Source organism: Anarhichas minor, unplaced genomic scaffold (assembly GCF_050575085.1).
Source record: "Anarhichas minor isolate MPS153535 unplaced genomic scaffold, ASM5057508v1 ptg000045l, whole genome shotgun sequence".
In the NCBI taxonomy this organism is placed as follows: Eukaryota; Metazoa; Chordata; class Actinopteri; order Perciformes; family Anarhichadidae; genus Anarhichas; species Anarhichas minor.
This window is the reverse complement of record NW_027466491.1, coordinates 8,592,875-8,620,535: the sequence shown is the minus strand read 5'-3', so window position 1 is coordinate 8,620,535 and position 27,661 is coordinate 8,592,875. Positions and strand designations below refer to the sequence as shown.

Below are 27,661 nucleotides of genomic sequence, written 5' to 3'. Positions count from 1 at the left end.
AAGCCTATAAACATCATAATGATTAAAATAGCGGGAAAGGAGACATTCTGCATAACACTTAGCTATAGTTTGTTGATAATACTCCTATACTTTTTCGGCAGGACTTTTACTCTTAATAGAGTATTTCTTAGAGGTTTTTACTGCTACTTTTACTAAATAAAAAGTCAGAATACCACTGCATTTAACCCTGAGAAGCTTCAACCTTCATGGATGACGAGAGAGAGTGTGTGTGTGTGTGTGTGTGTGTGTGTGTGTGTGTGTGTGTGTGTGTGTGTGTGTGTGTGTGTGTGTGTGTGTGTGTTTGCCCTGAGGCCCATGCGGTTGTACCTTTAGGAGGTATTTTAAACTCTTGTGAGATGCAGGTGTAGCGCTGCATGCTGGTTAATGGGGGCTGGTGGCACTCACTGTGTAGATCCTATCAGTGCAAGTTTCTATAAGACAACAACACGTTAGAGTCTGCTGTGTGAGTACAGGAGAAGGAATCTTGTGAAATAGATTATGGAGTGTTATTATTACGCAATGTGTAAATATCACAGCGATTTCACATCAAACGTCTCTATGAGAGAATAAAGGGAGGAGTTGCCTCTCGTCCAGGAAATAGTGCCTGAAGGAGGACTTTTAATCTCAACAGACGCAACCTGACTGCATGTGAAGAATCCCTCTCATGTACTGATTAGTGGGGAACTGATCCATACAAGCCTTGTTAAACCCCCCTGAACAGTGTGGTAATATGTGTGTGTGTGTGTGTGTGTGTGTGAGAGAGAGATTAAGGGGCGTTTTTGAGTGATTTACAGAAAGAGGTATGTGATGATGTGCCATGCGATGCCTGTGAATAACCTCTAATGTTTTTCTCCCTCCATGTCCTCGGGCCTTCACCGTCGTCATGTCCATACACGCTAACTCTCCCTCTCTCCCTCCCTCCCTCTCTGTCCTCTTTTCATCTGCACTCTCTCATAAAAACACTTTTTTTCTTCTGTTACAATACTTCTGAGGACCTCGTGTTGCTTCAATAACTTCTCTCTTTAAAGCTGCGTTAAGCAATTTTTAGTTTGACATTGAATAAAAACAAAATACACATATTTATCACAGCTCAACCTTGCTTTGGTGCTTCTTTTAGCTCATTGTTTTGGTTTTACAGCACATTTCAATGTCACTTTTCTCATGACACCTTGTTTTCAGCAAACAAGCTGATAAAACCCAGAGTACGCTACCCGCCCAGCCCCAAACAATAAACGCATAAAGTTGGCTGGAAGCAATCTTCTGCTTTTGCAAATGTTTTATTGGGAGGAAATGAACCACTTGAGTTTGTTAGACCTTTAATCCCGAACAAACATCATTTTTGTTTGTTTACTAGAAAACTTTAAACTATTTTACTGCTTTTTCTCTCTGACAAAACCTAAAGCTTCAAGGGATTAATTATGGAAACTTGTTTTTTTCTGTTCTTGATGTCGCTGTAAAGAAATAGTCCAGCTCATAAAATCCCAATTTCACTAATTTTTACACTAATTATTTAAAGGATTAAAACCAAATGAGATATATCAATTAGTGAGCTTTAGAGGTGCTGGCAGGTGTTGGACTTTGTTAGTCAGGCTAGCTGTTTCCCCCTGTTTCAAGTCGTCGTGCTAAGCTAAGCTAAGCTAAACGGCTGCTGGCAGTATTTACTGTGCAAAGGTGATCTTCTTTCATCTCTGCAAGAAAACAAATAAGCATATTCCCCAAAATACCAAACTGTTCCTTTAACATTTGTTGATGTCATGGGGCAGCAATAACATTTTATTATTAAATAAATTACGACAGAACAAATGCATCAATCATCTAATTAAAATGAATCCTCGTTCGTACTCTAACCATAAAATCGAGGCATTTTGCAATAAAAGGGTTCGTCACCTGGACCTCACAAGAATAGAAATTCATGAACACAGGCATGCAGCTTTGCAACCTGTTTTCACTGCCGGCGGTTTGATAATGTCAGTGAAAGGAAGCCATTGCGGTGAAAACACCGACGCTTTGCCTGTAAACAAACGCGTCTCCTGCTCTGGTCGGCGAGGCCGCGTGTTAACGTCGCCTACTTGACAGCCTCTGATGTTTTAATCTGTTTCTGTTGTTTTGTGTCCCGACTTGTCACGAGGGCCTGTTGTCACGTTGGTGCGTGGGTTCGTTCATAATAACGCGATGACATCAAGTTCCTTGTTTTCATGGCTGTATAATAATCAGCGGTACAGCGTCTCAATCACTCTGCTATGTCAACACCGCCCTCCTGTTCTGGCTTGCTCCGGTGATCTGCAGGTATAGAGAAACATTCCTGATGTGTGTGTGTGTGTGTGTGTGTGTGTGTGTTTTGTGTGAAATTAAGAAAACGAACATGTGCACAGGGCTGGATATTTTCAGCTGAAGGACATCTGTTTCAGTCTGGTTTTATGCCATAATCTTCTCATTTCCTATGTAAGTGAATCACAGCTGATGGGGATAATACTGACCACATGACTCACTTATCCAGCACACACTTCCTCTCCCTGAGAAGAAATCCCCTCTCTCCATATTTGTTTCCCTCCCTCCTCCGGCTTCCCTCGGGACCTCTGGGTGCTTGCAGCTGTGTGACACCCATAGCGGGCCAGTCTGTCTGTCTCAGGGTGATGGGGTGCTGCCGAAGAGGAGCATTGTGACTCCCAGGGAGAGGAGTGGAAGGTGTGTGTGTGTGTGTGTGTGTGTGGTGGGGTGGGGTGGGGGGGTTATTGTCCCCGAGCCTGCGGGAGCTGCCATGCACTCCGCGGCCAATAGCAACACAAGAATGCTGACGGGACAAAGGCCATAACTCCATTCTATAGCAACACAAGCGGGGCATTGTGCTCACACAGGCGCACACACACACACACACACACACATGCATGTATTTGTCATTACTACAATAACACACACACACACACACACACACCACATATATATGCTATACTGGAGCAAACTATGCATCTGTGCAAGCGTGCCAAACACTCATTCATCAACTAGTTTCCCACACCATGGAACACCCCCCCCCCCCAGGACATCTCCATCACGGGCTGAGAATGGCCAGTCAATCTGGGGACAATGAGTGGGGGGGGGGGGGGGCAAGCAAGAGAGACAGTGAGAGAGAGAGAGAGAGGGGAGATCCGTGGTTCATGCGTTTGTGGCTCCCTGTTGAGTCTACGCTTCAAGGCCAGTTCCCACATAAACCACCTCCTTCCTCCAACCGACCTGAAGGTCTGCATGTTCGTTGAAGTATTCGAGTACTTCACTTCAGTAAAAGTACCCGAAGAAGAAAAATGAACGAAAGTCCCACAGTCAACCTCCTGCATGAGGTGCAGAAGTATTAGCAGGAAAAAATGTGTGCTTAATATGTTGTCAGCATTTTTTAATAGCAGATTTTTGCACAAGAAAACCATCTACTTCCACAGTTTGAGCTGGTCCAGGCCAGTGGTTCCCAACCTACGGGTCGGGCCCCCTCTGAAAGGTCACCAGAGAGATATGAGAAGGAAGAAGAAGAAGGAAAAACAAAGGTCTGTGACACAAGTATGTTTTCAAATATTTCGCTAATCTTTGCGGTGAATAATTTCACCTATTTGGGCCTCAAACAGTATTGAAATGTCTCTTTGGAGACAACTCAGATCTCATTTTATGCACATTTCCAATTTGAAACACCCGGAATTTGAAGCATGCAACTTAAAAATCCACTGAAGAGATGAAAACATCAGATCTGTGTGGACTCAAATGAACACATAAATGCCAGATTCCCATCTTGTTTTCTACATTGACATCCATCGTTGACTGACTCTCCTCGTTGCACCTTCTTTGCTTGCGTTGGTTTGATGGCACTGGTGGATTATTGTTTATCTTGATGCTCCAACTCCTAATAAGTGGATGGAAACACACAAAGATTGGGAACCACTGGATAGATTTGAACAATTCATTGTACTTTATACGCTTATACTATGCTTTTTAAAATATGAAATGCACCTGTGAGATACATGTCGTAAAAAGTAAAGTTTTCCCTCTGAAAACGTGGTTTAAAGTGGCATAAAATGGAAGCACAAGTACGTAAAGTACAGTACTTGATTAATATGTACTTAGTTACTTCCCACCTCTGGCACGGAGGCATTCCTTCCAGTCACATTCCTCTTCCCGTATGCACTCGCTCACCCCTTCCCCTGCTGTCTGGAAGCAGGCTGGAGGGAACGAGGGGGAGCCGTGACCCCTCTGCCACTAATCTGTGAATGAGGAAACACGGGTACAAGAGGCTATCCGGGGAAAAAACAAAACCATCCACTCCGGCTCACCTCTGGTTGAGGAGGCTAGGCCGGCAGACAGGTGAGTGACCTCTGACCCGGCCTGCCGCGGAGCGCTGCTCGACGCGCCAGGAATGTGTCCACACCTCTCGGCCAACCGCGTCACGGTGAGTGGGCGAGGAGGCGGTGGAAAACGCGCAGGCCGCCTAAACCCAAACAGAGAGTGTGTGTGTGTGTGTGTGCGCGCGCGTGCACGCCCCGGCCTCTCTGTTATGGTCTACATTCTGTGGCACTGTGTGAATGTAGGGGAGAGTGTTTTGGGAGCGAGATTGATGGATGACTTAATCTGAAGGGACACGGGGAGAGTGTGTGTGTGTGTGTGTGTGTGTGTGTGTGTGTGTGTGAGTGTGAGTGAGAAAGAGAGCCGGGTGATAAGGATATTTTTATCCAGTTCAAGGCCTGGGCAGTTATATCAACTGTTGCTGAGAGTTCATCTGGGAAGAGAGTGTTTCTGGGAACATAGTTTCAAAGGCAGAGCTGCAAAAATATTTAAGTCCTGATGAAATATATGAAATAAATGTTCCCGATTTTAATTTATTTCTTGTTATATGCCAAATTTATGAAAAAAAGGAGCCTTTGGGCGACTACAGCGAGCCACGCCGGTCTTATAAAATCGCACTTCAACGTTTGTGGTACTTGGTAGCTAAAAGCAAAATATGGAGAGAGACAGGAAGTGATTGCGTTTGGATATCCAGAGACGAAAACTTGTTTTCATTTCCAAAACAATTTGTCTAAAGTTTAATTCATTCAAAGGTACTTTAATTTAGTTTTCCTTTGACTATTCTGTCACAGTGCAGAAGCTGAGACTTTAAAGGAAAAGTTATTACAACGTGGGTCTAATTTCAGTGGCTTTGTCCATCGTTTGTTTCAGGTTTTTAATTGCTTATTATGGAAAACTGTTGGATAGTTTACAACCTGTCTGATCGTCTTAACATTATAACAGCTGATGGAAATGACGGCCAAAACTGTCAAAATGAGAACAGAGTTGTAATCATCCTTTAATATTACCATGTACAAAAACAATTAAACAAAAGGGGCGAACGATGAACATAATATTTATATAGATATATACAAATAATACTGTACAAGAGCACAAAGGTAGGAATAACAAGGATTTTCTGAATTTAGTGTAATACGAGATGAATCAACGCTGTATCATGAACATTGGAACGGCAGTTTTTGAAAGTGTACACAAACCTACAGAAAAGAGCTGGACTGAATCTGGACTGTGCTCGTAAATATACCTCTGCATTCAAACTCCATCTCTGTCTCACACACACACACACACACACACACACATTTTCAAAACGGGCAAATACATTCACGTTAGGGGTCAAATCCATTCACTCCGATTTCAACACAGGCACACCTGGACTGGCTAAAAGTGAACCACCTGTAGTGGCTTGTATGGCTTGTTCAGCGTCACTCTGGGTGCTTTGCACATTATGTCAGCAGCACACACACATGCGTGGAAGAGTGTCCACTGTGATATGGAATGGACGTGCTGCATCCACAGTCTATGTCAGGGGAGTCATTTAGTGTGCGTGTGTTCTTCCTCTCCTTGTGTGTCCGTATTTTCTCAGTCCATCTTAGGGTAAAGTGCTGCAGAGAGGAAGAGATTCAGTTTTATGTCAATGTGTCCAGAGGGAATAGAAAGCACTCTTGACCAAAGCGCTGAATTCCTCAATTTCTTGAGCCGCAGCAGCAGCAGAAGAAGAAATCCTACTGTGCGAGACATGAAACGTCTTAATAAAATTATGTCCCAGGTGCTTTTAGCTGGTGCAGTCCGCCACCAGCTCCCACCGGACGACAGCAGAGGAATAAAAAGGGCGTTTCGATCATCTCAGTTCAGCCTTCAAAAAACCTGCTCCCAGACCTGTGCGATTCAATACTCCACATCTGGAGGACAAGAAAATCCAAGGCATTGCTGTCCCATGTGTCCGTCCGTCCTCCAGTGTTTTGACCGTCCGCCTACCAGTTGCAGTCTTTCTTGAGAAGCGTGAGGACTTTGCGCCCCAAGCTGGCCTTCCACGGCTTGACGAAGCTCTTCATGTTGACCAGGAGGCGGCCCTGCTTACGGTCCGAGTGGCCCGCCACAAGGTACTCCAGCCCTGAGAAACGACGTCAAAGGTCAGGGACACTTAATCCACCTCAATCAACTTTAAAGCGGCTAAACAGCTTAGGTGTATTGCGACGTTACAAAAGCTTCAGAAAGTACTTTCTCTGATTGGCTGGGATGTGTTTGTTAAAATAGTACTGAAGCAGACAATCACAGTGTGAGACACGGAGTGTTAGTCTGACCTGGATTGAGGATCGGGCAGGTGCAGCCCCGTGCGGTCCAGGACTCGGGGTAAAGAGTGACCCGACCTCGCTGTATCTTCACCTTACTGTTCTGACTGAGCACCTTCTGAACTTTGACTTCCACCTCGGCGTGGGAGCCCTTATCGTGGGCCGACAGCACTTTCACCTTCAGGACTGAGAGTCAAGTGGAGAAGACAAGTATTAATTATTGTAGAGTATTAATACTCTGAATGCTGCGGTATTAAAATCCTTTACGAGTGAAAGACCCGTGAGAAATTCTTACCGTATGCATAATTCATGGTGCAGAACAGTTTGCTGTTGGTCAGGGCTTGCTCTTTGCACTCACACTTCTCTGCAGGAGACGGATACACAGGTACAGATTAATATCTGTCACATAACTGGTGTGTGTGTGTGTGTGTGTGTGTGTGTGTGTGTGTGGTCTCAGATACTGTGCATGGCGTCCTAAGAATGCAAGCACAGTGTGTGTCCAGTGAGGAATGTGCCTATGAAAGCTGCAGTTACAGGCCGATGGTGGGGGGTCTAAGAGAAGGGACACATGGAAACTGTCCATGCATGCATGCACGCACGCGCACACACACATCCGTCTTTGTTCCATCGCCTTCTAAGGCCCTATGATTACTTTCATTACTTAACCATTAATGCTTGGTCACTGGGCTGTGGAAGAGGATGCATAACACACACACACACACACACACACACACACACAGTCTCAACTCACCTGAGTAGTGTAGGGCAGAGAAGAGTTCGTCTACTCTGAAGATCCTCACCGGCTCGCTGGAGTTTCCCTCCAAGTTGTACAGGTCCAGGTCAGAGCTGCACAAACACATTACAACATCAGCACACACGCACACACATGGGCATGTAAATGTGTTTGCAAATAAATACACAGACCTCTGTTTGCTGTGGATAATCATGTTACCTTACATAAAAATGAAAAGTTCTTTGCTATGAGGGACAAAGATTTGGGAAAAGGAAAATCACTGGTATCAAAAAGGCACTTGCTATCTACATATCGTTTTTTTTTATTACTCACCCAAACATGCAGTCTCCAGTAAACGGATCACAGTCTCCTGCACAGTCACACGGACGGCAGCCATACTCGTGGAAGCCCCAGTATCCCACCATGCACCTGTCGCAGTGGTTTCCACCTACTCCAGGTTTGCAGATGCAATTTCCGTTGGAGGGGTCGCAGAGTGAGCCGTCAGCCAGGTGGAAGGGCATGGAGCCCAAGGGGTGACAGCTGCATGCTGGGAAGAGAAAAAAGTAGTTTACGATGTGAAGGTGTTGCATGTTGCATTTTGACATCGACAAATCGTTAACATAGCCTAACATGAAAGTAAGTAATCAAAAGGGGTTAGTTCAAAAAGCTGTGTGGGTCCTCTGATGAAGACACTTGTTGGGCCGTTCAGAAGCTGAGGGTCGGACTGACGACCGGTGTGCGTTCTGACGAGGATTTCACATCCGCTGCTTTCTGGACTTCCTGTTTCTTCAGGACTGACCCGGAGCTGTGAGTTGTTCTGCTGAGGATAAGGACTCTGTCCGCGGGCCTAATAGGCATAATTTGTGTTCTTTTTTTGGCAACTGAAAGGTTAAATATAGTATTTCTACATTTGAAAAAAGCAGTCTGTAAACTGTTACTTCCCATCACTCCAAATATTTGTCTGGGGTCAGTTATTTAAAATAGAGCATGGCCAATTTGAAGAGATCTACTGCTAAGAACAAAAAAAAGTCATGTTTGGGAACATTGAGTCTAAAGGTCTTTTAAGATGACAGTTTACTAACCTGTAAATTACAAATTTATTGTGTGGTGTTGTTGCAGGAGCTTGTAATACAAAGGCCTCTCTCTTTTTCTTATCTCACACACACACACACAAACCTCTCCAGCTTTCTCCCCCCCTCTAATTGTGTGCTGATAGGGTGTTCTTTAAACAACCTCCAAAAACAATATACTTGCACACACACCCATGTTTCCACTGGCAGTCTGAGAAAACTACTGTCTGCCGTTCTACTGTTATCAACACTGAGACCCGGAGCCTTTGCAGGGGGAGGTGTCGGGCCTCCCCCATAAATTTGTCCCCGTCCCGGGGGAGGACGAGGGAGGGAGACATGGTTAAGGAGAGAGGCAGAAGACGAGGAGGGAGAGACAAAGAGGGGGTGTTGTTAGGAGCCATTTCTCTCCTGTTTAATGATGCTTGAAGCTCGACTGGCAGTAAATGACTCCAACTACTTACTGTACACCCAGAGGCATGACTCCCTGCACTCTCACCTCTTCTTTTTTTAAATCATTAATGTTTGACTATAGCAATAGAACAAACAGTCATAGTTCTGGTTATAATTACATCTATCTGCAACTGCAAAAAAATATCATGGCTGATTTTTTATATTATCTTATAGACAAAAGAATAATAAACAGATTAATTCATGACGCAAATACTTGTTAGTTTTATGTTATATTTCCTGAATTCCTCATTAAAAGGGAGCAGGAATGACACGTCTAAGTTAGGGATGAAGCACACTGCTGTCTTCAGCCTGTCGGAACAATGTCCCATAAACCTTCTTGAGCTCCAAACCAGATGGTTAATCAGACAAACGGTCCGGGACAACAAAGATAACATAAACCTTATCATAAGAACGAACTGTGTAATATCAATAAAATCATAAAGACATCACATTTATAGACTTCATAGATGTGCACAGAAGATACACAAATACTAGACATGTCCTAGACAAGACCTTTGCGTGTGTGTGTGTGTATCAGGACCTTATCTACACTATTGTTTGGTGAACAGCCTCCACACGTTAATAATCAACCAAGCACCATCTGAGGTCCCTGTAAAGCCGATAAACACGTGTTACGATGTGTTCGGTACGCGCGTGTGTTTACATATCTGCGTGAGAATTTATGAGCATTTGAAGAGGGTCACTACACAAGGACTTCTTTGTGTAAATATGTGTGTATAAGAGAGCCGCAGGAGCTCAGACGATGAAAACTTCATGAGACATGACAAGACACCTGCCTGAGCAGCCAGTGTAGACAACAAACCCCCCACACACACACACATATATATACACACACTGTAACTTTCCCCCCTGCTAAAGAGTTTTGGTGTGTACAAGCTTGACAGGAGTGTTTTCTTTCCAGGGCCCCTCGGAGCCTGGTATGAAAAAAATGTTCCTCACGACGGAGGGAAATTCCTCCATTGTCAGCAGGATTTCACAACCTGTACCTTCGTCTCAGGGGTTCTCCAAAGCATGCCGTCGCTCCTTTTTTGTCCATCAATCAGCCGTCAGGGTGAGGATCATTACCCCTCTACAGTTACAACCACAGGCGAGTTTTCATGCACGACACCCAATCCCTGAAATCTAAACCCTAGTACATGTCTGTTCTGTATGACTATCAGAGACACATCTAAACTTGATGGTCTTAAATTGGCATGGGGAAAAGATATAATAGATAATAAACTGAAGAACAACAATGGAATAAGGCTGTATCATGTTGGTAAACATGGCTCCAATGGAAGATTTTGAATCTATGCTAATAGAGACGCCACAATATGCAACCAAGGGCTGAAACGCTGTAGCAGTCGGTGGGTAAAAGGGTTTAAAAAGTTAAAAAGTTTTTGAGAAATATTTGTATTTCTGTTGTGTGGATCTCTTGATGTAAAGAAATAAAATCAAATGTGCACGACACCCAAACTGTGATTGATATAATTGGGCTGATAGCCAACATATTGTCCCTCCTCTATGTTTTTGAATGCTTTGGTGCAATTTGTCACTTATTCGACACGTTTTAAATTCAATGTATATGCCTACGTGAACACACACGTGTACATAATGCATTCGGTAGCTCCTTACACCAACCTTAACCATCACAACTAAATGCCTGACCCAACCCTTACCCCAAACCTAATTCTAACGTGTCTAACGTCCTCACTCTAAAGGTCTAAAACTCAAATTGGTCCTCGCAAGTGTACACACACACACATGCACTAGAAATGATGTGTGAGTCCAGCATACCTGCAGGACTGAGCTGACTGGGTCAAATCTGACTCATAATCAGACGGGGAATGTAGCCACTGCTGCGTGTTTATGGATGACTATCGCGTGTTTACTTAAGACTCGTCTCATCACCAGAGGGCAGCACGCCGCTCAGACACACACGTACACACAGAGGACCCTCACGCCCTACTACCAATGATTACCCCGAAGCTACTCCAGCTCTGAGTCACGCATGAAAAATGGCAAAACAAGCCTGAGATGGATGCGCAGGGGTTTGTGTGTTGAGCTTTGAGTCAGAAGAAGGAATGCCACCATCTGATGATTAACTCCGGTGTAAACTGCGCTGGAGCGTGGGCCGTCTGCTGTCTCTCTCACACACACACACACACACACACACACACACACACACACACACACACACACACACACACACACACACACACACACACACACACACACACACACACACACACACACACACACACACACACACACACACACACACACACACACACACAGGGCCAGGTGCCCATGAGGTATCAGCGCTATCCAGCACGTCTCGGCTTGCGATCTCAGTTCTCCGCATTCCTTGTGAGAATGAGATCGCCGTGCCAGCGTGGTGTGCGTATGAGGTTGATGTTATGATTCACACTAGCAACATTTTGTCAACACCGGTATGATTAATTATGCGATATGACATTTTACAGTGTGTTCTACACGTTACGGTTTGCAAAAAAATGTTGGGCATGGCAACATCCCTGCGTCTAGTATTTACGAGTGAAATTCCTGAACTCATCTCATGCACATAGACTGAAATCTGAAAAGCCACAATGTTCACTGTGATGAGCAACTGTTTGTATGTGTTGTGTGCCTTACGTTTGCAGGAGTCGGGGGCTGTCTGTGGTCTCTGGGGGTCTCTGTAGAAGCCGGCTTTGCATTTCTGACACTGACGTCCCTCAGTGTTGTGCAGACAGTCACAAAGGCCTCCGCTGCGCTGGCCGGACTCACGCCACGCCGTCCAGTCAAAGCGGCAGCTCTGAGCGTGTCCGTTACACTTGCACTCTGGTGTGAGAGGGAGGAAATCAACACCAACTTTGAGTCGCTGTCGCTTTTGACCAAAATATAGAGCTTTTAGAGTATCAAACAGTAATTGTCTGTATCAGAGAAGTAGATTATGCTGCTGGTTTGAGAAGTTGTTATGGACATTTTGAGGCTTTACTGTGTCTGTGGGTCTCCAGTGGAATCCACTGGTAACTGTTGAGTATCCAAGCTAACTGTAGCTGCTGCCCTCCATGAAGGAGCCAGGTTTTTTTAGGTGGAGTATTCCTTTACTAGAAAAACAGCTGACATTGCTGCTCTGACTTACTTAAAAAATACGTTGATAACCCATGACTCTCTAGAAGTTTAACTTCCAAGAAGACAGTGAACAGGAAGTGACCATATTTGGACTGAGGAGGAGTGATGTAGAGACGCCGTATACGTCTCTGGTAGAGACCTGTCAATCACCGTGTAGCCCCGCCCTAAAGCATCCCCTGCTTTATGGTCTGTTTGACTCTAAATGGACCATAATTTACTAAATCAACATCATGCTGTATTGAAGAAGACTTGAAACTAGAGATTGAGACCATAAACTCATGTTTACAATGTTTACTGAGGTAATAAATCAAGAGAGAAGTAGAGTCACTTTCTCATAGACTTCTATACAACCAGAGGAGTCGCCCCCTGCTGGTCAGTAGAGAGAATGCAGGTTTAAGGCACTTCTGCACTGGCTTCACAAAAGGAGGATGCCGTCTGGTTGATGGTCCAACATGGCAAGTTGTTTTGCTCAATTTGTACTCTTTACTTTATCTTTCCCCTGCACTGGTTTGCCATTTTGGTGCACCCTAACTCTCCCGTATGCTGCTTGTTTTTTACAGCTAATTCCAGTGTCCTCTTCCCCTAAATCCTCATCAGGGCTTTGTATATCATGCTTTGTTAAACATGCCCGTTCTACAGGCTGTTGCTGTCTATGCAGATGCACCGATAAATGGTGGTTACTCTTCAGTTGTTTGTTCTAGGTCTTGTGGCGATGCAGTGAGGATTTAAAGTTCCCTCGGTGGGGAAAGGTGGGTCAGTGTTTGTTCGACTTACTCCGACATTCGTGTGGAGCGCCCGTCAGTCCGTCAGCGGGCTGCCAGGGTCGGTCGTTGTAGAGCGGAGTGCAGCGCTCGCAGTGATCACCTGCAGTGTTGTGTCTGCACACACACTTCCCATGGACCTGAGAGAGAGAAAGAGAGCGAGAGCTCATTAGCAACAAGCGAGATGATAGACAGAGGTAGAGATGGAAGGATGGGAGGAACAAAGAGGTCAGTGTGATGGAGAGGAAGGTTTCCCACGTGAGGACAAGCATGCTGGGGGTTCCTCTCAGATTTTACACTCTCCATTTCTTCTTCTCTCTTTCCTTTCCTGCGTCTCTGCTTTTCTCTTCCTCTTCTCCGCTTCCTCTCACTCCATCTCTCTCAGTCTCTCTCTTACTCCCTCGCCTGAAAATTAGTGAATGGACATTGATTGTTTGGCTTCATCACTGGAAACCAGAACGGGCCTCTGGTCTGAAAAGCTTGTGTGTGTGTGTGTGTGTGTGTGTCTGTTTACGAGTACGTGTGTGTGTGTGTGTGAGAAGAGTGCAAGTATGCAGCGAGAGAGAGCACAATAACAATCTCCTTGTCATTCCTGTGAGCTGGAATGCCATGCATGCTGGATAATGATTGAAGGAGAAGGGGGGGGGGGGGGGGGGCATGGCATCTGAGGAAGCTCTTTATTTGTTTGCGTTACACCGTGCAACTGTAATGTAGGACACACACTGTTATACAACGATTGTAGAGGCAGACACACACTGATCAACATGGAAAATAACTGCAAACGCACAAAAACACACAGATTGGTGCATTTGTTTCCCACGGTGTGTGTGATGGCTCTGATTCACACAGTAACACACTGTACTAGTATAGCAGAGACTTAAACACATCCACATGCTATAGACTAGAGCCAAATGTCCTCTAACCCCAGATCAGTCCTGCAATGTAGAGGCGAACACACGCACACACATGACTGCTTTTACACCGTTTCAATCACAGTAATAGGGGGAAGCAATTGAGAGGTCCAGGCAGGAGAGCTAATGACACATATCGCAAAAATAATATAAAAAAATAGGTAATTAATGGAAAACAGTGGAGAGAAATGAGTGGAAAAAGAAGAAATGGACAAGAGGGGAAGGAAAAGGGCAGCAGCTGGCTCGAGTCCAGACAGCTGGTATTTAAACCCATTTCACATGTTTACCATACCGTGATACGGGACCGTCCACGGGACACGGCAGAGACGGACTGATGTGTGACGGCAATGATATCAGTTACTTTAAACTTCCATAGGTGCCAAAAAGGAAAAATCATGCAGCTGTAGAATCAGAAACAAATAATTAAATGTATAGCCAGAAACATACTTTTGGAGGGTCGGATAATGATTTGAGTTTTTCCATTATTAAACAATGAGGTGACAATGAACTGCAAAACACATTAAAACATGCAGCTACTGCCATTTTATAGTCCTCAATTATTCAAGGGTTTGACAACATTTTAAAAGTTTTATTACTTTTGTACTAAATGTACGTAACTCATCATTTTAATAATCTGCAAAAACTGTTTCCTTTCATTTCATTTCCGATAATAACCCTTAAAAAATCTCGATTGATCTTGATGGATGAAAGTATCTTCGAACCGCCGATCCTCTGATTGAATGTGTTACGTGTACCATATGTTTTAAGTTCTCTCTACTTCTGTGACTGAAATAATGTAAAGAGCTAACACACAAATGTCTCTTACAGGCCGAGTAGTACTTCTAATAAACAGATGTTCACTCTGTGTGTCTTAAGGTAGAGCAGACAAATATGCAAGGGGGGGTGCAAGTGAAAGAAATGAAAAGAAAGAGAGTAAAGAGGCACAGAAAGATGTAAAGAGAGGCAGTTAGTTTGTGAAAAACAAAGAACACACTTCTAATTGGACTAATTGCTGCTAACGCTCCAGTAGTTGTCCCTGGATGTCATTAGGTTTGTAAATGTGTGTGACTGTTGGCTTTGTGGCAAACTAACAGACAGTGTAATCACCCTGAACCGCAAGAAAAACCCATGTGGGGAAACAGGAGCGCAAAATAATCCAACAACAACAAACAAAGTGGCCTTTTGGTCTACCAGTGTCTGAGCAGTAACGACTCGACCAATCAAAGGGTCACTTTCACCGCTGATTACTGCACACACACACACACACACACACACACACACACACACACACACACACACACACACACACACACACACACACACACACACACACACACACACACACACACACACACACACACGCAGACAAAACACTGCATGCTTAAGCACACACACTAAACACACAGCAGACCAAACAAACAGACTGTACATATATGAACAGAAGAGAATATAATATCATACTGTATGTTTAGTGTAAACCAAAAATAACTACGATTTACTCGAGTACATGTGATTTGAATGCAGGGCGTTTACTTGTAGTGGAGTACTTTTCCTTAAAGGAACAGTGTGTAGGATTTAGGAGAGATTTATTGGCAGAAATGGAATATAATATTCACAACTATTTTTTGTTGATTTGTTGTGTTTAAGTTAGCTTAGAATTAGTCCTTCGTATCTACATAGGGAGAGAATCCTCTTCACGGAGTCCGCCATGTCGCACCGCCATGATTCTACGGTAGCCCAGAACGGACAAACCAAACACTGGCTCTAAAGAGAGTCCTCAGTGTTTTTAGGTTACCTGAGGGCCACTGTAGTTCTCTCTGAGTAAAGGAATACTTCCATCCCCGAGTCATCACTAATCTCTTCCCTCATCTCCCATCTCGTGCTGCTCTGCTTGTTTGGGTTTTGCCAGAAATGGCGGCTCTGGGTCGAAACAGAGACACAAAACAAACTGCTGATAAAACTGCTGTAAAAGTCTCTTATATAACTTCCGTGTGTTGACGGAATGCTACCCGCATGGGGCACTGCAGAACGATGACCCGAGGTAATGTTGTGAGGGCGGTTAAGAAGGATTTACTGTTCAAACTTTACGTCTTGGGAGCAGTTGGACTAATATTTGTGATGAGAGATGAATATCTGCCACACATGTTAGCATTAAAATGATCTATTATCTTTAGTAGTGTTATTGTTATCCTGGCGTGCAGAGCGGAGTTTTACAGCCCTGAGGTCTAAAGACTCTTTCAGAGGACTTTCTACCCTCAAAAGAAGGAAATCGTGATGAAAACACTCGGTAGAGCCGCTTGGAATTTCTTGGCATGAGAATAGCCAGATTTAAAGACCGTGTCCAATAAATCGGCTTCAATACAAAAAAACACTGGTATCAGCAAAGAAAACACATGAATACTCTCTCGTTCATTTGCCATGTGTAATACCAAACATTTCATCTGCTTTAAGGTCTGATAAGTTACAATATGTTTGTCCATTTATCATTTTATGCACTAAATGACTTTGAAATTGAATAGAAAGACATTTCAGTACAGAAATATCAATGACATGTTTGAAGAAGTTGAAAAGAAGTGACGTTGTAACAGTTTGTCCATTAGATTGGTCTCAATTCTTTAAAAAACTAAAAGTGTTTATCGCTATGGGACTTAAAAATTCTTTACTACTTTATTGATGCCGTTCTGTTATTATAAGTTGTTAAGGAAACTCCTTGTTGACTCACTTTCCCTGTCGAGCCTCACTGATTGTTTCAGAACAGACGTTTCTGTTTGTGGAGATGGTTGTGATAATAGCATAAACTCTGGAACACCGAATCAGCCGTGTCCGTTCACACCTTCATCAACACATCAACGCCGACATCAACCCTTGAATCAATATCTACATCTCTTGTGTTTGTTATGAACAGGAAAATAAGCCGTTGATCTGAGCTGACAGAAGAACAGAGGAAGCAGGAGAGAGAAAGGCGATCCCTCCCTCACCACCCCTCCTTTAGTCTGTTAATAAGACGACTGTCAACACAAAGTGAACAAGCTGTTTCTTCCGTAAGTATCGAGCCTTATAGTCTTCCTCAGAACAAGTGGGAAGGCCGCCCATTGGGGTGTGATTGCTCCGTGATAAATATCAGAACAAGTGAGAGAAATGTCAGAATGTCAAAACAAGGCGGAGTGAAGGAAGTGTGGTGCTTTAGTATCACAGCATCAAGGCTTAAAACAAGCTTATTACACATTATTGGAAATAAAAGCGTTGATATTTTATTGAAAGTATCTGTAGACCTGATAGTAAATGTTTTGTTTAATCGTAAACAAACTCTAAAGACCTTTACACACAGGGGGAGTTCTAAAAATATATTTTTTCAAATCTATTCAAACCTTTCATTTAAAAAGTGTTGCAACTGTCGCAAATTCACATCGCTGCCTGTGTAAATAGTTTTGATCCAAAATATCTGCAGAGGGGTATTTAGCATTTTGTTGCCGTGAATTCGCCCCCGTCATAATGACCCAGTGCTCCTGTCTTACCACATGGTTGGTGCGGTCTCTGATGGGCTGGTAGCCCGGTGCAGGAACACACTGCTCGGCGTGTCCGTTACAGAAGCAGCTTCCCTTCACGATCAGGTCGTAGATGGCAAAGTGGCGGGTGGGAGGAGCTTCGTGTGTGGAGGCGAGGTCTTTGGCCTGGCAGGGACACGACTGCCTCTTCAGCAGTCTGATCCGGATGTTGGTCACCCTCAGCTGCTGCTGGCCCTCCACCCCGAACGGATCCAGGGACTCCCACTTTGGGAGGGTGCGGTAGATCACCTGTTTGGACAGAGAAAGAGAGAGAGAGATTTTTATCATTTATTTTTCCTTAATCAAGGAAACGCCTGATTGGAGGAATGTGCCACTCGCTGCTTGGACTGTCAGCAGTCTTTTCTTCTGATGTTTAAACTGAAATTTTAATTATTCATTTATTGGTCATTTTGAAGTAAGAATTTAGCGATGTAGTTGCAGAAGAGTGCAATTCATTAGAGGTCTCGTGTGCAGGATTTGGCTAATTCTACACTAAAGAAAAGATACGTATTAATGTTATATTCCAATAGATCCCCCTAAATGCTGCAGCCTGGACCTTTTAAGTTTGTGACTGGTCCACATTCAAGCTGCCAGGCAATGGAATGTTTAACAAAAACTGAGTTTGCAGCATTGACTGGCCCTGGAAAGCTATATTTTAATGGCCAGATGCATCAAACTTTATACTTTACAGGCGTCCCCCCCCCCCACTCCCCCCCCCCCGCGATTAGCAACAACAAAAATGTTATAACCCAACATTTAATTTTGCCAAATACACATGGCAGATAATGAAGTCTTGTGTGAATGAGCACAAAGCTGTGTCCCTTGAGTTTTTGAGCTGTTGGGTGAAAGAAATTGGCAGGTCAAAACCTTTTCTTTGCGCTTTTGGCTTTCTTCCTTTTGAGGCTCTTGAACATACAGTATAAACTCATACAGGGTTAGTTCTCCCTTCAGAAGGTGGAGTTGTTTCGTTGGCTTTATGGTTTCCCTCTTCCTTGATTCACTTTATTCCTTTAAATACGGAAAACAATAATCAAATTCTTAACAGCAGAAAAAACCTGTTCTCTCTTGCAGCCCCATGATTTAGACGGATTAGCGTATTCAGTGGCACAATCAGGTTCATTGATGCTTCTTGTATCACTACATCTGTCACGTTAACGAAGGTTTGTTTTGGTATCATTTGTGCACCAAACTATGACCTTTACACCCCGTCATCTTTGACTACGTCCTCACGTGTGGGTGTCCTTAAATGAGTGAACCCAACCTTTCTCCCTCTCCATGTCTGGTCCCTGGACATCCTTCAAATCGAAGATCCCTTTATGGGCGGCCTGCCATCGCTGAGCCTATCGCTGCCACTAGCAACCAACACTATTGCTGTTGTCGGGGTGAAAGAGTGGTGTCTGCCACAACTCTCGCTGTGAAAGAAATGTGTGTGTTTGTAGTGTGTCTCTTTACAAAGTGTGTGTTGTTGTCGCTGGCCATCATTGATATCATTGGACGAGTAGTGTGTGTGTGTGTGTTTTATGTGTGTGTGTTTTCATTGGTTGACGCAAGATGAGAGCAAAAAAAGCCCCCATGTGGCTCCCTCATTGGCTGGATGACTGGCCGAGAGTGTGATGGGAGGAACGCTATTAATTTCCCTGTTGTTGGAAAAGGTCGCGGGGTCACCGCATTGTGGTCCACAATTAAGAGAACACGGCAAATAGGACGAGGGGCGCCGGTCCGCGGGAGAGCACGGAGAGCAGGGCCAAACAAAGACGGGGACGGAGATCCAGCTTCACATAACTCAGGGCCGGACAAAAGGCCCGCGACAGCCCGGTGACACCACAGCAACACCAGCACACACACACACACACACTGGCATGCACATAGACATCGGTTTTTGCTTTCCTTTACACAACACAAATTCCTCACCAGGCCTGCTTGGAGATCTCACTACAAAATAATGCGTCGTAGTTTTCCTGTAAATCTGGAGACAGAATATTGGTGTTCGCAAATACGCTGATGACACCCACATTTATGTTAATTTGAACAGCGAGTAAATGTAAGACTCCCCAAGAGTCCTTAATGGGTTTTATGTAGCCAAGCAATATGAAAACAAGTTTAGCTAATCTAGGAATTTATCAGTGTTTATTTTAAGGGTTAAAAGTAAGAATATCATAACAAAATCATAATGAAAATCTATCGTTTTGCTCAAAAGACTAAACTAATAATACGGTGCACATTCAGCTGTTTATTTGTGTTGTCTTCCCCTTATTTTCACTTCTCTTTTTACTACGCAAAGCGTGCTCTGAGTTAAAATACTTTTTTTTTTCTTTCAAATGACAGCAAATAAGAGTCCTCTTGCAGCAGAAAACATAACTTTTTGATCTTAAACTCTACAAGGTTGCACATGTACAAGTGACCCAACAAAAACAGGAAAGAATAAGACTGATAGCTAGCAGAACATGATGAATGACAAAATACTTTTTTTGGGCTCCAAGGACACACCATGTGTTTTGGTGAGAATCACTGAGGATAAACATTTTTACTGGCACTTGTTTAGGAGGGAACCCCACAGGAACCTTTAACTGTAATTGAATATACATGTGCAGATTGAAAGGCTATTTTAAGCTATCGCTGCTGTGTCTATTGTGGAATCTGTCCACCTGCGTCCTGAGGCAATGGGTTCACTGTGGGCCATGTGTCCACTTCAGGCTGAAAAATAAAGTAAGTCTGGCTTAAACAGGAGTAATTCCATCAAAGCACTGTGGACTGTAATCTGGTAAACAGGCACAATGGGCATTGATGGAAGGAGAAAGACGGAGAGGGGGGGGATGGGTGTCTAGCCAACAGTACCAACATCCATCAGAGCAACGGCACTTCCTTCCCAGCAGACAGACGGAAAGCCGACTGTATGTGTTTATCTGAAAGGGCACGGAGTGTGTATGTGTGTGTGTGTGTTCGAGGAACTGTGAAAAAGAGAGAATATGTGTGTTGGCTGGTCTGCCTCACTCTCTTCCCTAAGGAGGTCAGTCTCTACAACAAATTCTCACATTCTTCCAGCCCAGCTGACCTCATAAATAAGACAAGAAACCCAGCACGCACACATGCACACACACAGACACACACACACACCACTTTTTCCGCACATTACAGGTGAACACAAAAAGCTTTCAGCGTACCATTTGTCTTACTTTGAAGGAGTGGAGGGTCATTTTTCTGAAAATGATCATAAGGCTAGAACTAAAAGATTATTTTTATTCTAGATTTAATATGTCGATGACTACAATTAATCAATAAGTTGTTTGGTGTATAATATGTTGACATATGTCTTACAAGTATGTCTTCCAGATGGATTCTTTTGTTTAAGGGACGTTGCAAAATAAAAATAAATTCTATTTACAATAAAAAGCAGCAAATCCTCATAACTGAGAAGCAGACACCAGGCTTTTGTTGAGTCTGTTCAGTGCTAAGTTATAGTAAGTTTGATGTAAATTAGTTTGTTTACATGTATTATTGGTTTTCTCAAAGATTTAGATTTCAATTGACACTTTCTTTGTTTCCATGTTCATATACTTTCGCCATGTCAACTGAGCGAACTCCATCCGCTGATGAATGCCACAAGACGCAGCCGAAAGCTCTGTCATTATAAACGCTCAGCATATTTGTACATGAAACACAGAGGAAAAGGGGAACTACATCCCTGAGACTCATACAAAGTGCAGAGTGAAAGGCTTTGTTGTCATCACTTTGCACAGACCACAGACTGTTAAACTGTCATTATAGCTGCTGTACAATCACAACAAAAACACACAGGAGCAGAGAGAGTGCGAACAGCTGAGCAGCAGCAGCTGCAGGTCTGTCAGACCGCTACTTGACCTCTTTTAATCTCTGGGTCATCGGTTAAGGGGTTAGAGGTCAGAGGTCACGTTCCCAGCACAGGTGGCTGAGACGTGCACAAACCAAAATGTGAAGCACAGAGTCTGAGAGAGAGAGAGAGAGAGACGGAAGAGAAAAGAAGCCATTTTTTCACACCCTCGAGCAAAAAAGGTGGAGAGAAAATCATGTAAAACGAAAATGCACAAAAGCAGAAGTACATAAAGAAAAGATGTATGATACAGCAGCAGAATGAGGCCACTGACAGCTGAATACTTGGAAGGAGTCGTAGAAGAGAAGGCCCCTCAAAAAGAGGGCGAAGACACACATCACATATGAGAGCGCTGCAGGGAGTCCGGAGCAGCGCCACGCTTGGCATGCGCCTCCACACACATCTGCAGATCAGCTCCCCACACACACTGCTTCAATTAAACATCAATGGGCTTCAGGAAGCCCTCTCGTGCTACAGTCAAAGTATGGCTATTAAACACTCACTCACTCACACACACACACAAAGCTTCCCCCACCTGGCTGAGCTCTGCTTTCATTCTGCTCAGCCGGTATGACTGTATGTCTTCTCGCATGTTGCGTGACTTACAGCGGACAGGACTGAATTTGCTCCAGTAGGATGGGTAATGATACACTTTAAGTCATTTGTTTAGAAAAGAATGAGCGCACTGGCTTGTATTATAATTATGATTATGATATGACATAATTAACAATTCATTCATAGAGGGAGAAAAAAAGCTGAGCAGGAAACTCTCCGTCACCCCCCTCCACTGCAGGTGTGTATCCGCACCTCCTTTCCACCTGCGTCAACCTGCTTTGACGAGAAATGGTGGGAAATCAACCAAGACTTGATGCAAATCTGATCAACCAACGCACATCTGGCGACGTCGTCGTCGCTACGGTCAATTACATTCAGAGGAAACTGTTGTTTGAGAGAGAGAAACGTCACTGTGTGTACTTGACACTGAAAATGAATTCAACATGTAGTTAATATAATATGTCACTCATTACTTTTATCAACAACAAAGTGCTACGTCTTTGTGCTCTTTTTTCCTCCTCTGTTTGTGTCACAACCCTGAAACCTGCATCAGCGGATCTTTTGGTCATTTGGGGGGTAAATATCTGAGGAAAACATCTGGCTTTGTTGCCGCTAAATGCTCCACTACGTCCACCAGCTAGTTGCTAACTTTTTCTGTCTGTTTGTATTGATGCTGGGAACATGTGGTGCATGTGCAAACTGCTTAAAAGCAGCTGCTCATGTTGCTGGAAATGATGCTGATGAGAGCTGTGAGAATGAACCGAAACAATGAGCGTAAAGAAGCTCAAATGCTCCGTAGAGCTGTGGTTTGTTGCTATGAGCCACATCTGTCACATGGAGTAATTTAGAATAGTAACAGACACACGGCTCCCTCCTCACCTCTCCACGGTTGCAGGGATAAGCCCCGGAGTATTTGGCGGTGCAGGCGGCCCCGTCCCGGCCCACGCCTGCTGCCTTTCCCTCCTCCATCCTGAAGGCGGCGCTGCAGTTGCCGGCGTAGTACTGCAGCATCTTCCACGATCTCCCAAAGTCCTGCGACCGCTCCAGGGTCATGGCGGCCGGCCTCGGCGAGCGAAACACCATGATGAGATGCGTGAAGTAGAACTCTGCCTCCAGGTCCAGCTGCACCGTCTCGGACTCCACCCCTTCAGCAGACTGCCACCAGGTGTTGGGGTGACGGAAGGAGGAGTCCGACATGGCCCCGGCCAGGTGGGACAGGAGGGGCAGGCCGGCGTTGCATTTGGCGCACTTGGCGGCGTCGCAGGCCAGGTTGGCGTTGGGGTCGGAGTACGAGCAGTAGAGCTCGGTGCCGTTGTTGCCACAGACGGTCTGCGTCAGGACCCGGCGACCCAGGGCTAAGTTACCCATACGGGGGTTGCAGGCCCGGCTCTCACAGCGAGGAGCCACACCGGCACGAAACACCTCCACCGACAGACCTGCATGGAAGAGAGAGAGGAACAAATGAGTTTACATGTGTACTACAAGGTGACTAAACTGCTGTCTAGAGAAAAGAAGATGTCCGCTGGGTGTGACACTCATTATACCTTAGCTTAAAGGGTCAGTTCACCCAAATCACACACCTCCAGTACTATTTATCCATGCTATTTTGAGATTTCTGTCTCTTGAGGTTTCTGCCTTCACCCCAGTACAATGAAGGTAAATGAAATACACAGCATTGGGGCATTAAAATAGCACCAAAATCACATACTGGATAAGTCACCGGGACTATTTCTTCGATAGGATGCAGGAAGGAGGCAGAGAAAGATAGACTACAGATAAGTAGGAACGTTTTTTTGTTGTAACTTGTTGTTAATTTACTTTTTTAACTCCAAAAGTCCAGATTTTAACTTCTTTAATAAGCAGGTTTGGAGGTTTTGGAGAGTTTAGTGAACAGACAAATCTGAATCTAAGTAACAGAGTATGTGAGAGAGTCTGTGGGCGAGCTGAGAATAATAGTGACTCAATGTGTGTGTGTGTGTGTACACAAGCCAAGTGATTTACCTCGATGGGAAATGTTATGCAAAAGGCATAATAGAGGCATTGTGCACCTGCCTGCAGCCAGCGTGGACTCTAACACAGACAAAGTTTGGCAGCTCGTGTAGGATGAGCAGCATTCAGACGCCTTCCAGACGCTCTCCAACCCCCCCCCCGAGTGCCACAGTGTCATCTTCCAACGCGGATTCATTATCCAGAACCTGGAGCTCACTTTGTTTTTCCAACGTCAGTGACTTCACAGATAGACTCGTATTAAACCTCAGGGCCTGGATCAGTGAACTTTTGCACTGAGGGATCTTTTTTGGAGTGATGTTCTTTTGTTAGAGCGGAGTTCATGCTGAATTACATAACTGTCTGTATGTGGCGAGGTCATGAGGGGAAGACTGAAACCTTTTAGACTGAATAACCTTTAATTTGGTGCTAATTAATAGGACATAAACTAATAAACAAGAGTTAATTATGTTATATTAAGATTAGATATACATAATCTGGACGCTGTTAATCTATAAAGATAAATCACAAACTCTGACGTTTCTAATATCAAACTTCCATCCAAATCTGTGCAACAATAAGGCTCAGACATATCCTCCACTGCTCTGTGTCTCCTCGAGGTTTACATGGAGACTTGAGTTTGATCATTTAGTTTTTGATATCGCATATTACCGTTTTATAGATGAGGGCTCAGGTGTTTAATACACCGCAGATGAAACTCTTCCAGTCAAGAGATTAAATTGCCTAAAAATCCAGGCAAGTTCTGCATTGCTGCACTTCTCCCTTCACATTGTTGAATTAGTGACAATAACTCATGAGGATGTTTGATGTAAAAAAAAACATACTAACCTGCATTTGACAACACGGCCAGGCTGATAGCAAATACAATCATCATATCTCCGTGTTTAAAGGAATAATCCGAGATATGCGAAGAAGAAGAGGGAGAAAATCCGTGGAGTTATTCGGACATCAAGTACGCGAAGATTTCATCCGCGGTGGCAAGTGCGTAGGTTTCAAATCCAGTGTGGACTTTCTCTTTCACTCAGCTGCGACCCAATAAGCCGATAACAACTCGTGAAGAAGCGACATGGTCCCGGACGGTGTGCGATGTCCCGCTGAGAGAGAAGAGGACCGATGGTAAAGTGAACGGGTCTGCTCAGCTCGTCTGCTGCTTCGGGACGCGCAGCGTGTTTCATTTCCCCGCAGTGTGCGCCTGTTCTGCACCCGCTCTGCCCCGCAGATCTATTTCTAAGGAGCTGCAGAGAGAGAGAGACGGAGAGGTTGTGTAGTGAGAGCAGCAGCTCCGCCTCTCCTCCGCAGCTTTCTTCTCGCATTTAAAGGAACATTCCAGTTTGTTCGCGGCGCTTCTGACTTGGAGAGAGTCCACAACCTGCTCCTGAGGGGGGTCCCAACATGAGGGTCCACGAGGAGCCTCCAGGGGACCCTTTGTGAAGACTTCAGGGACAACAAGATGAAAGGTGTCTAATGAGAAGGTTTTACTAACCCAACAGCAGAGACTAAACCTCTTGTTTAAGTATCTGGTGGAGCAGGAAGAAGTACTTCAGTAAAAGTAGCAATACTACAGTATAAAATACTCAATTACGTTCTGCATAATGAGTACTTGTGCTTTTGGTACATTTTATTAATATGTTTTATATGAAAAATCTTAATTTTAAAAACAACTATGTACTCTTAGCCTAAATGTAGTGACGTAAAAAGTACAATATTTGCCTCTGAAATGTAAAGTATAAGTATAAAGTAGCATCAAATGTAAATATTTAAGTATCCTAAAGTATGAATACCCTTAAAATTGTACTAATGCCACTTAAGTAAATGTACCAAGTAACTTTAAATCACTGTAAAAGTACTGGCATCAAAATATACTTAAAGTACCCAAAGCAAAAGTACTCATTACACTAAATGGTCCAATCTAGAATATATTAAATGTAGTGGAGTAAAAAAGTACAAGATACAAGATATGGTTCTTAATTCAGATGATAAAGTACCTAGAAATTGTAGTGCAATACTTACTGATCTGAGACAAAACTTCCTGTCACATAAAGTTGTGGAAGAAGTATTCAGATTGTTTACAACAATGCAAACGTCCTCTAAAGATAAAGTTCTTCATTCAGAGTCTTACTTAAGTAAAAGTGCAGAAATATTATCAGCAGCATGTATTTAAAGTTTCAAAGTAAAAGTCCTGTTTCTGCAGAAAAATGGCCCCTATGATGAGTTCAATATTATTACACGTTACTTTATTATTAGTGAAGCATCGATGCTAAATGTTTAGAGAATCTTAACACTTAACACTTTAGTTTACTCATTTTATAAACTGGTTATACTGGTCTGTATGTTCGTCAGTGTGATACATATTGAGAAATATATCTAGCGGACACAAAAGAAACTATATTTATCTACACAAATATTCAAGTACTCTCCACCTCTATCATATTAATACTATAGGTGTCCATGACAGGTACAGACCACGTGGACTCTGATGAAGAGCTGATGTGGGCCGTTAATGAGTGCTCACATTTCTGACTAATTGGCTTTGGATGGAGGGAGCACACACACACACACACACACACACACACACACACACACACACACACGCACACAGTAATGCTGCTGACGTACTTCAGATTATACCGATTGGTTGGTCGGCTGCAGCCTTTGTTGACAACATTGTTGGTGTCCACACAAAACCAGTGAAATATGCACCAATAAATTGCAAGCTTTTTGATTCCGGTTCTGCGTTCCACATGGCCGTCTGCTACCAACAATGGCTGCTTGATATCCTGTAAATAGAATAGAGGGGGATAAAGACATTCACATATGAAAAATAAAAGCTTTAAACTACCACAACACCAGCCTGCATGACCAACAGCAGACGACACTGTGCAGGCTGCAGTGTGCCCCCCTGTGCTCTGTAACGGTACAGAATGAAAACATGGATGTTGGAAAAGTGTTGTCTCCACTCCGGCCCGTTCGGGTCGAGCTCCACTGAACACAGCATGGCTTTGGCTCCTCTGTCTGCTGTGTAATCGGACCGTGACCTGCTTTCTGTGCGTTTGACCTGTGTCCAACAAGCAGTGAGCCAAATGAAACTATCTCACCTGTTCGCTCTGTGAAGAAGAAAACTAGCATCTTAAACTCCTTTAAACTTCCTGTTTCCAGTCTTTATGCTAAGCTAAGCTAACAGCCTTCTGGCTGTAGCTTCACATAGTCATCTTATCTAACTCTTGGCAAGAAGGGGGATAAACCAGGTCTTTACTAAATCGTCTGTTAAAAACACTGGATTTGTGAGTCTCATGCTTTACACTTCCTGCAGTTCATCCACTCCAATCGGTTAACTTCAGTCTCTCAGCTCTCCTCTGCAGACTTCAAAGAGCTTGTTGGCATCAGACTGGAATGATCCGACTGGCCTCTCCAACAAAGCCTCCTTCCTCCTCATTGTGGTCGTATGCCGTCTGTGATGACTTTGTGTTTCTCTGTGGACGTTTTTTGTCTCTTGTGTGGTCACGTTTCATCGCTTTGTTGTCGATTTTCAGCTCTTTATGGATGTTCTTCATCTCCTTATCGGTGCTTTTTGTCTGTTTGTGATTGTTTTGTGTCTGTTTGCGGTTGTTTTTTGGCTCTAACTGATCGTTTTTCATTTCTTTTAGGTTATTTTGCGAGTCTGTGGTCATTTTGCATCTCGTTGCGGTAATTTTTATTCTTCTTATATTTATAATTTTGTGTTTATTTGTGTTTGTTTTGTGGCCAGTGCTACTCTTGGCCCATGCTCTAGCCGTGCCCCTGCTCTCAACATTCACACACACACACACACACACACACGTTGTTATCATGCCATACCTGACACGTTGACTGACTGATGGATTGGTTAATTACACGGAGACCGACTCGAAGAAAAATAGGCTAAATGATGTAAGGACATGAGTATTTCAAACATGCAAAGAAAACTCTAGAGCAATTTCAGAGGAATTTTCTGACAGAACCCAGCCCTTCACTGTAGGAAGTCAGATGTTAGTTTTATTCAAAGTATCAGGTTTGAACTTGTTGG

General features: G+C 43.9%; 1 protein-coding gene across 1 annotated transcript; it reads right to left on the bottom strand.

The window, feature by feature from the left end:
- Nucleotides 1-5,294: 5,294 nt before the first annotated feature.
- ntn4 (netrin 4) lies at nucleotides 5,295-24,863 on the bottom strand. Its single transcript, XM_076111509.1, has 10 exons — nucleotides 24,448-24,863; nucleotides 22,492-23,048; nucleotides 17,181-17,459; nucleotides 12,768-12,894; nucleotides 11,514-11,699; nucleotides 7,672-7,885; nucleotides 7,357-7,451; nucleotides 6,901-6,969; nucleotides 6,618-6,791; nucleotides 5,295-6,427 (listed from the first exon to the last, which is right to left on the bottom strand). The coding sequence occupies exons 1-10, from the start codon at nucleotides 24,491-24,493 to the stop codon at nucleotides 6,288-6,290; spliced, it is 1,887 nt and encodes a 628-aa protein (XP_075967624.1). The 5' UTR covers nucleotides 24,494-24,863; the 3' UTR covers nucleotides 5,295-6,287.
- Nucleotides 24,864-27,661: the final 2,798 nt, after the last annotated feature.

Excerpts from the sequence above, each read along its gene's own strand:
- ntn4 (XM_076111509.1), bottom strand. The coding sequence starts at position 24,493 with ATGATGATTGTATTTGCTATCAGCCTGGCCGTGTTGTCAAATGCAG. Across the intron at positions 7,886-11,513 it reads AGCCCCCGACTCCTGCAAAC|CATGCAGCTGTCACCCCTTG; the intron begins GTAAGGCACACA and ends TTCTCTTCCCAG. Across the intron at positions 6,428-6,617 it reads CTGCCCGATCCTCAATCCAG|GGCTGGAGTACCTTGTGGCG; the intron begins GTCAGACTAACA and ends GTCGTTTCTCAG.